Genomic DNA, 9,962 nt, shown 5'->3' on the forward strand with positions numbered 1-9,962 from the left:
TCTTTTATAAGCAACATGTATGACTTAAGAGTTTTTCCTTAAGGTTGGTAAACCAATCATGTAAGCATGTAAGCATTTCTAGACTTGGGTAGTTTCTAAGATTTGAACAAGTGGCAAAGATGTCCTTAAAACAAGGCATAGTCATACACAAGAATAGGTTTCATTCAACTCCTAGACTTAGTGCATACAATAAATCAATAACCTATAACTAGTCACATGAAATAACGACTTCAAAATAGATGGGTATAAATGCACCGGGGCTTGCCTTGATCGTTAAAAAGATTAATAGACGCCGACGGATTTGCTTCACAGGGAACAAACTCGAACACTTCGTCGGATTCCAAGGGTCCTTCTGAAAATTCCCAGTAATCTTCTTCCGGTGCTTCTGGATCTATGGCACATACATGCAGGGGTTAGAATGCAAACTTTTTGAATAACAGACTATACAACTTTCCTTCATGATAAAGTTGCAAGCCAACAAGGACTATACGACTTATCATGATAAAGTTGCAAGCCAACACACAAAAATCTAAAAAGATTAACCTATACTTTTATTTTTCTTATTTAGCCCTTCTTATAGCTTTTCTTTTAATTTTAGAAAAAGTGGTAATTATTTTCTAACTTGAAAATCTAATCTCCTATGGTTTAAGAATTATTTGTGATTAATAAAGTATTATTCATATTTTATACATTTTATAAATATTAAGTATTTATTTAATTACCTTAAAAGGAAGGCATTAAATAAATACCCAAATTTTTTTATTATTTTCCTAGGGTGTAAAACTTTTAATGCATAAAGGAAAATAAAACAAGCCTAACAAAATTGGTTTCACTAATTTTGGACATTTCTACAAATTTCTGTGATTAAAATGGTGTAAAACGAATTTAAACGAATTATTTTGCTAAAGAAATCTAATTTTTCCCGAAATTCCCCCGGAAAAACTTTTCTTACTCACCCACGCTCTACCCTCTCTCACGAATAACTGGGCCCCACGGCGCGGACCCCACCTTCCTATTCCTTTCTACCCGCCGGCTTTTCTCTCCCCCGACGGGCCCCACGGGCCGATTTCTTTTTCCTTTCTTCCTCTGCGGCCCAGCTCTGACCCAACGGCCCATCTTCTTTTTCTTCTTTTCCCCGCGACACTGGCCGGCTTCCACTGGGCCTTCGGCCCTTTTCTTTTTCCATAAACGCGCGCGCGCCGCTGGGCCTTCAAGTCGCGGCCCAGCAACCGACCGCGCGTTGCCTCCTGGGCTCTCGACGCGCCGGCCTGCCACCGACCGCGCGAGCTGCTACTGGGCCTCCCTCGCGCCGGGGTCCAGCGACCGCTCGCGTTGCCTCGGCCTGCTTTCCCCTCTCCTCCTCTGACGCGCGGGCCCGAGCGCCCGGACTCTTCTTCCTCCTCCCACCAAAACGCGCCCGCGAAAGGGGGCGGCGCGGCTCGACGGCCGGCGCCCTCCCGGCGGCGGGTCTAGGTGACGACACCAACCCTAGACCTACACAACCCCGTGCGCGGCGACAGCTCCCCAGGAGATGGCCGGAGCCATCCCCTCCACGGCGACGGGCGGCGACTCCCTCGGCCGGCCGTGGTTATTCGCGACAACAGCTTAACCGACTCAAACGACTACTTCTAGTCCATCCTGGGACCCTAAAGACTCGACTACAACTACACAAGAAGGAAGAAAAGCAGCGCAAGGTGGTTCTCACCGAGAGCGGGCGGCGCGACGGCGGCGGACAGAAGCGGCGGCAAGCACGGCTATCCCGGCAAGGATGTGGGACAACGACTGGCTCAGGGTGTAGCTGGGGTGTCTATGGAGGAGTGGGCGAGAGGAATCGACGGGAGCTACTGGGAGGTGGTAGAATTTTGCTCGGCGGCGATACTGATCAGAGGAGAGCGGGCGGCGGTAAAAAGGGATGGCAGTGAAACGGTGGCGCGGGAACAGTAAACATTCAAGCATTTAACCCCTCGCATGGACGACACCGTGGCCTACCCGTAGGCTTGCGTGGTGAGGAGGTGGCCTAGCTAGTTGCCCTAGCGGTCGACCGACGACGGCGGCGGCGACACGTCTGGGTGCTCTGTCACCGCTCTTCTGGCGCCCGTGATCTTCAGAAGCGACCGACGGTTGATCCTCAATCCGACGGCCTCCCGTGCTTTAACAGAAGCTGGAGATAAACTCAAGACCTCCATCTTTTATTTTGGCGTCGGCTTGAGATAAACACCGAATCACTAGAATTTTGGAAAAGTGGCTCGAACTGGTTCTGAATTCGACTGAATTGAAAATGTTGTTCGTCAGTTCGACAGTGATATTGACCTTAATTTGGGAACCAATTTAAGGACTTAAATCTTGTTTTGTTAATCCAACTTCCTCCTAAACATGTCCTCCTATGTCCCAATGTTCCATTTTGCTCATGAACAAGTACCTTTCTTGATCCACATTGCTCTGAATTTGAATTCAAAGTCATGCCTAGCTGCTGTTCAGACTTAGGCATTTTTCAGAGTTTCAAACAATTGTGATTTTGTGCTGACTTTGAGCTCGAGGTTGACTTCCTTCCTTTTACTGTTCCTGGCCAACAACACATGATTATTGTAGTCCAAAGTCTATATTTCAGCATGGTATAGTTGTTCTGGTGCACTTGGTTGAAAAATTTTCCAGAATTGAATTTTGAAAACAGACTCTGTGACTGCTTTCCTGAATTCCTATTTTCGGACGGTGAACAGTAAACTGAGTTCTTCTTTTCTTTCTTTGATTCTTCTGAAGATTTTGGCACTAGCTTAGCTCCAAATTTTTGATCCTTTAGTCCTACACACCCTTACACTTGTAATCCACATTTTTGGCAAATTTTTCTGAATTTCAAATTTGAAATTCAATTTTCGGTCAAAATTTGGCCGAATTTGGAATTGTTGCCAATTTCCTTTCTTTTTCTTTTGGATTTCTTTCCAAATTTTCATGGTCACTGTAATACTTCAAATGGTACTTATTACACTACCGCGGAGGTGGCTTCTGCGGCGGCAACCGGAGGTAGGGTGTCAGAGCCGGGCACAGGGCAGGGTCCGACCCCTGCTCCACCTTCTGCCTCCCCGGCTGACCCTACGGGACAGGGTGTTGCCCTTGGGGTTCCTCCGGCCGGTGAGGTGATATACCTCGACGACGAGGCGGAGGAGCCTGCGGCTCCGACGGCGACGGCGGAGATGGCGGTAGCGGAGATGGGGGCAGTTGCCCCACCCGCTGTGACGGAGGAGGGAAAGTCCGCCCCCGCGGCCATGACGGGGATAGCGGCGGCGGCGGAGGCGGGGGTACCTACCCCAGCGGCTGCGACGAAGGCGGCGATGGAGGCGGAGGTGGGGGTGCCTGCCCCAGCAGTCCCGACAGAGGCGGGGACGCCTGCCTCAGCGGTCGCGATGAAGGCTGCTGCGGCGGTAGGAACGGGAACGCCCGCTCTGGCAGCCGCGATGGAGACGGGGACGCCTGCCCCAGCGGCCGCGACGAAGGCCGTGGCGGCGGCGGGAACGGGAACGCCTACTCCGGCAGCCGCGACGGAGACGGTGGCGGTGGCGGATGGAGCGGAACGCGCGTCGGCGTCGACGATGGCCACGACGACTTCATCAGAGACGGCGGCGCATGTGCCGGGGCCGTCAATGAGGCCGGCGGAATCAGGGGCGGTGGCGCCTGTCCCTGCGGTGGCGTCGGGGACAGCGGTGCCGGGATCGGCCGGAGCGGCCACCACCCTTGTCCCGGTTAATCCCGTCCCCAAGGCATGGGGTGGACCTACCCTGCGCTGGATGTCCCGTGAGGACCCGCCGAGGCCCCTTTTCATGCTGGACGACGCTGAGGAGTGGGGAAAGTGGCAGGCGGTGCAAGGCAGGCTTGCAAATGTCCACGCTGCCCTGTCCTCCGTGATGGGGGAACTGGACGGCGTCGTTGTCCCCGATGGCCAGGTACGGTGTTCTCCCCGATGGTTGTTTTCCTCTCATCTCTCCGTTGCTGAGCATAATTTGCTTTGTAGGCCCTCCAGGAATGCAGCCAGGGGAGGTCCGATTTCCTCCGGCTTGAGTGGGGGCTCTGGGAACGCTTCTCCGTGGAGAGGCGGTGGACCGGGAAGCTGACCGCGTAGGTCGCCACTGCTCAGCAAGTCATCGACGACCTGCGTAGGCGCGAGCAAGCGGCGCGGGAGGACGCGCGACGGTCGGAGGACATGTTCCAGGGCGTCGTGGAGAAGGCTCGCCTCGATTTTGAGGAGTTCTAGACTGCTGCCGAGAAGGCCCGCCATGCTGTCGAGGAACTTGCACGGCTGAAGGGGGACTATGAGGCCCTTCAGAAAACTGTCGAGCGTATCCGGCGCGAGCGGCAGAAGGCTTGGTAGGAGCGAGACTCCGAGGTGACCCGGAAGGCCGAGGTCGAGAAGATAGCGCTCGAGCTCGGGGCGGAGGTCAGTCAGCTCCACGTGCAAGTGCAAGGGCTTCAGACCGCCGTGGCCGAGGGGCTCGACCGGGAGCGTGAGCTAAAGGCTCAATCTGAGGGTAAGGCTTTTCCTGTCCCTTTGCTTTTGTGTTGTTGCGATGGTTTCTGACTTGCGGATTTTTGTGGATGGGCCTGACAGACGAAGTCACCCGGCTGAGGGAGGTCCTCGATGCGGAGCGCGCGAAGCACGGCAACCTGTGGGACGCGGTCCGCGTTGTCTGCGACGGCCTCGGCGTGGTCCAGGGGGAGGGGACGAGTTTGTTGGCGGCTCGTGTCCTTGGGATGTACCGGCGGGCCTGTGAGATTGCTCGGGAGGCGCTCCACGTTGGCGTGAGGTGGGCCTTCGGCGTCTTCGGCTCTCACTACTCCAGCATCAACTTCGCCGGGATGAGCGGGGGGTATGCCTCCGGTTACTCCGAGGCTGAGCTGGACGAGATCAATGCATCAGTGCTCAACCCAGCGGAGGCCTTGGTGAAGCTTCTAGAGGATGAAGTCATCCCGCCCGAGGACCCAGGAACGGGTTAGCTGTATCGGGCTTAGATGCCCCAGAATGTAAGTGTATTAGTCAACTTTGAACTTGTTTTTGTGATGGCCGCGGAGGCCTTGTCTATGACTTGTCGAAAAAATGTTTTCGATCCTTTTTCTTGTTTTTTGGGTTTGAGAAGTTTAGAGCGCGGGTCGAACGCGTCAGTAAGCGCTGATGAGCGAGGGCACCATAGCTGCTGGGGTGTAGGTTTTTCGCAGTCCGATCAGTCTTGCCTGGGCATCGTTTGTGCACTCTCTCCTTTTCACGCCCAAACGTTTAGGAAGAGGGTCGCTTCGGAGAAAAGGTGTTTTGAGAAGACATCAAGTGCCTTGGGCCGGAGCCCCTGATAGCCCCTGAGGGATATGCGACCCTGAGGCAGAGCCAGGGTCGGATATCCCTGAGCTCGGGACGAGACTCGGACGAGATCAACTCAAAATTGCCTTTTTCCGTGAACTAAAAAAGTTACAGAAGTATGTATGTATAAATTTGGAAACAAAAACTAAGGGTAGAAGCGTCTTAGCTGCTCTATGTTCCAAGCGTTGTTGAAGATCTGCCTGTCGGGGGTCGTCAGCTTGTACGTGCCTGGCTGCAGTACTTGTGCGATGATGAAGGGACCTTCCCATGGAGGGGTCAGCTTGTGTCGGCCTCTGTTGTCCTGGACAAGGCGAAGCACCACGTCGCCAACATTGAAGACTCGGCCTCGCATCTTGCAGCTGTGGTATCGTCATAAGGCCTGGTGGTACTTGGCCGAGTGCAGCAGGGCCACATTTCGCGCTTTGTCGAGCTGGTCTTGCGTGTCCTCGAGCGATGCCTGATTTCCTTGTTCATTGTACGCCTTGACCTTCAGCGACCCATACTCCAGGTCGGTGGGGAAGATTGTCTCGAACCCGTAGACCATGAAGAACGAGGTGAAGCCAGTTGCCCTACTAGGGGTCATCCTTAGACTCCATAGGACCGCGGGGAGCTCCGCGACCCACCGGCCGCCAAACTTTTTGAGGCAGTCGAAGATCCGTGGCTTGAGACCCTGGAGTATCATGCCGTTGGCCCGCTCAACCTGCCCGTTCATGCGGGGATGCGCCATGGCTGGCCAGTCTACTCGGATGTGGTGGTCGTCGTAGAATTGGAGGAACTTCTTCCCGGTGAACTGTGTGCCATCATCCATGATGATGGAGTTGGGGATTCCAAAGCAATGGATGATGTCGGTGAAGAATTGTACCGCCTGCTCGGACTTGATTTGTGCGATCGGTCGTGCCTCGATCCACTTTGTGAACTTGTCGACGGCGACAAGCAAGTGGGTGAAGCCCCCCGGCGCCTTCTTGAAAGGCCCGACGAGGTCCAGCCCTCAGACCGCGAAGGGCCATGTGATAGGGATGGTCTGGAGTGCCTGGGCGGGTAGATGGGTTTGGTGCACGAAGAATTGGCACCCTTCGCAGATGCGTACCACGTGGGTGGCATCGGCGACCGCCGTCGGCCAGTAGAAGCCCTGTCAAAAAGCGTTCACGATGAGGGTTCTTGGCGTGGCGTGGTGACCACAGGCCCCGGTGTGGATATCTTGTATCAACGCCTTTCCCTGCTCGATCAGGATGCAGCGCTGGAGGATGCCGGTGTGGCTCCACTTGTAGAGCTCCTTGTCGATGATGACGAAGGATTTGGCGCTACGCGCAATCCTGCACGCCTCCTTCTTGTTCGTTGGGAGCGTCTCGCGGATGAGGTAGTCGAGGTATGGCACTCTCCAGTTAGGCGGAGGGTCGGGCCCCTCTACTAGGTTCGCGTCGATCTCCATGACCTCAGGGTCGGAGGGGTCGGCCTCCAAGTCCAGGACAGGTGGCACGTCGCCGACTCGTCTCGGGTCGGCGCCCGAGTCCGGGACAGGTGGTGCGTTGCCGTCCTCTCCCGGGTTGGCGCCCGAGCCTGGGATAGGTGGCGTGTCGCCGACCCCTCCCGGTTCCTTGTAGCGGATGGAGGGCTTGTATTGGTCGCTGTCGAAGATGCCGTCAGGGACGGTCTTTTGGCCGGATGCCGCTTTCGCCAGTTTGTCAGCCGCCTTGTTGAAACGTCTTGCGACGTGGTTGAGCTCCAGCCCGTCGAACTTGTCTTCGAGTTTGCACACCTCGTCGCAGTACACCGCCATCTTGGGGTCATGGCAGCTCCACTCCTTCATGACTTGTTCGACGACTAGCTGAGAGTCACCTCGGATGTCCAGCCGCCGGATGCCCAGCTCGATGGCGATGTGAAGCCCGTTGAGGAGAGCCTCGTACTTAGCGACATTGTTAGATGCAGGAAAGTGGAGGCGGACCATGTACCTCATACGTACGTCGAGTGGAGAGACGAAGACCAGACCCGTTCCGGTGCGAGCCTTCATCAACGACCCGTCGAAGTACATCGTCCAGTACTCCTGCTTCTCTGGCGCTGATGGCGTCTGGATCTCCGTCCACTCTGCGACAAAGTCGGCGAGTACCTGGGATTTGATAGCTGTGCGGGGGGCATAGGTGATACCCTTGTCCATGAGCTCGAGTGCCCACTTCGCGATCCGTCCCGTGGTGTCCTGATTTCGGATCACTTTGTCGAGGGGGAACGATGAAACGACCGTCACCGGATGAGAGGTGAAGTAGTGGCGCAACTTCCTCTTCGTGATGAGGATGGCGTATATGAGCTTCTGGATCTGCGGGTAGCAAGCCTTGGACTCGGACAAGACCTCGCTGACGAAGTACACCGGACGCTCCACCTTGAGGGTGTGTCCCTCTTCCTCTCGCTCCACCACCAGAGCCGCTCTAACCACCTGGGTGGTCGCTGCGATGTAGAGCAGGAGGGGCTCCCCGTCGGTTGGCGGGACTAGGATTGGGGCCTTCGTCAGAAGGTTCTTGAGCTGGTCAAGCGCCTCCTGGGCCTCCGCGGTCCACATGAAGCGATCGGTCTTCTTCAGGAGTTGGTAGAGAGGGAGCCCCCGTTCGCCGAGGCGCGAGATGAAGCGGCTCAGGGCTGCCAGGCATCCCGTGACACGCTGAACTCCTTTTATATTTAGAATAAGCCCCATGTCGCTGATGGCTACTATTTTCTCCGGGTTGGCTTCGATGCCGCGCACGGAGACGATGAAGTCTAGTAGCATGCCCCTCGGAACCCCAAAAATGCACTTTTTGGGGTTGAGTTTGGTGCACTTGTCTCTCAGCCTTTCGAAGGCTAGTTCGAGGTCGGGGATGAGTTGGTCGCCCTTCTTGGACTTGACTACGATGTCATCTACGTAAGCCTCAACGGTCCACCCGATGAGGTCCCCGAAGCACTTAAGCATGCATCTTTAGAATGTAGCCCCCGCGTTCTTGAGGCCGAATGGCATCTTAACGTAGCAGTACGGGCCAAAGGGGGTGATGAAAGAGGTCGCAAGCTGGTCGAACTCTGTCATCGCGATTTGATGGTAGCCAGAATATGCGTCAAGGAAGCTAAGGGTTTTGCACCCGGCGGTTGAGTCGACTATCTGATCTATACATGGCAAAGGAAACGGATCCTTTGGACACGCCTTGTTGAGACCGGTATAATCAACACACATCCTCCATTTCCCATTCTTTTTTCGTACAAGAACAGGATTAGCTAGCCACTCGGGGTGGTACACTTCCTTGATGAATCCGACCGCCAAAAGCTTCTGGAGCTCCTAGCCGATGGCCTTGCGCCTCTCCTCGTCGAAGCGACACAAGCCTTGCTTCACCGGTTTGGAGCCGGCCTTGATGTTCAAGGAGTGCTCGGCGACTTCCCTCGGGATGTCGGGCATGTCCGAGGGTTTCCACGCGAAAATGTCACTGTTCGCGCGGAGGAAGTCGACGAGCGCGCTTTCCTATTTGGGAGATAGGGTAGCGCCGATCCGCATGGTCCGGCCGTCGGAGCTGCTGGGGTCGAGGGGGACCTCCTTGATGCCTTCGGTGGCCTTGAAGGAGATGGCAGACTTCTTGGAGTCGGGCTGGTCCTCTGCGGTCTCCGCAAGCTGGACCGCAGGACCCTCTGCGCAGGTGATTGCTGCGGCGTACTCGTAGCACTCTACGTCGCACTCGTACGCCTTCTGGAAAGACGTGCCGACGGTGATGACCCCGTTAGGCCCCGGCATCTTGAGCTTGAGGTAGGTGTAGTTGGGGATGGCAGTGAACTTGGCGTAGCACGGCCGCCCCAAGATGGCGTGGTAGGTTCCTCGGAAACCCACCACCTCGAAGGTGAGGGTCTCCTTCCTGTAGTTGGAAGGAGTCCTGAAAGTGACGGGCAGGTCGATCTGCCCGAGAGGCATCGCCCGTTTCCCCAGCACGATGCCGTGGAACGGCGCTGCGCTGGGGCAGAGGTAGGAGCGGTCGATCCCCATGGCGTCGAGAGTCTCGGCATAGAGGATGTTGAGGCTGCTACCTCTGTCAATGAGCACCTTGGTGAGGCGCGTTGTGCCGACGACGGGGTCGACGACGAGTGGGTAGCGTCCTGGTTGCAGGACACGCCCCGGGTAGTCGGACCGGTCGAAGGTGATGGCGGATCCTGACCAGTCGAGGAAGGCCGATGTAGCAGGCTCGGCCGCGTAGACCTCGCGGCGCTCCAGCTTCCGGCGGCGCTTGGAGTCGTAAGCCGCCGGGCCGCCGAAGATTATGAAACAGCCGTCCACCTTGGGAAAGCCATCTTCCTTCTCCTCGCCGTCCTTCTTCTCCTCGTCGGGCTTCCGTCTCCGGTCACCCTTCACTGGGTTGCCTACAAAATACCTCTTCATGAGGTTGCAGTCTTTGTAGGCGTGCTTCGCAGGGAACTCGTGGTTCGGGCACGGTCCCTCGAGCAGCTTGTCGAAGAATCCGAGGGTGCCCTCTGGGGACGGCTGTCCCTGCTTGCGTTCAGCAACGACAACGAGGGGAGCCTCGCGCCGCTGCTTATTATTCTTCTTCTATTGACGGTTGGAGGTCCCCTTGTTGGCGTCCTCCTCCCGCTTCACCTTGCCCTTGGAGCGGTCGAAGATCGCCCCGACGGT

At 56.0% G+C, this 9,962-nt stretch overlaps 2 protein-coding genes across 2 annotated transcripts; one reads left to right on the forward strand and one right to left on the reverse strand.

The window, feature by feature from the left end:
* Window positions 1-3,203: 3,203 nt before the first annotated feature.
* On the forward strand, window positions 3,204-4,111 carry LOC101752756 (skin secretory protein xP2-like). The gene is made up of 2 exons (XM_004974597.1): window positions 3,204-3,935; window positions 4,004-4,111. The coding sequence occupies exons 1-2, from the start codon at window positions 3,204-3,206 to the stop codon at window positions 4,109-4,111; spliced, it is 840 nt and encodes a 279-aa protein (XP_004974654.1).
* Window positions 4,112-6,470: 2,359 nt separating this feature from the next.
* Window positions 6,471-7,115, reverse strand: LOC105914577. The gene is made up of 2 exons (XM_012846832.1): window positions 6,648-7,115; window positions 6,471-6,554 (listed from the first exon to the last, which is right to left on the reverse strand). The coding sequence occupies exons 1-2, from the start codon at window positions 7,113-7,115 to the stop codon at window positions 6,471-6,473; spliced, it is 552 nt and encodes a 183-aa protein (XP_012702286.1).
* Between the last annotated feature and the right edge of the window lie 2,847 nt (window positions 7,116-9,962).

Source organism: Setaria italica, chromosome VI, assembly GCF_000263155.2.
Source record: "Setaria italica strain Yugu1 chromosome VI, Setaria_italica_v2.0, whole genome shotgun sequence".
Classification (NCBI taxonomy): Eukaryota; Viridiplantae; Streptophyta; class Magnoliopsida; order Poales; family Poaceae; genus Setaria; species Setaria italica.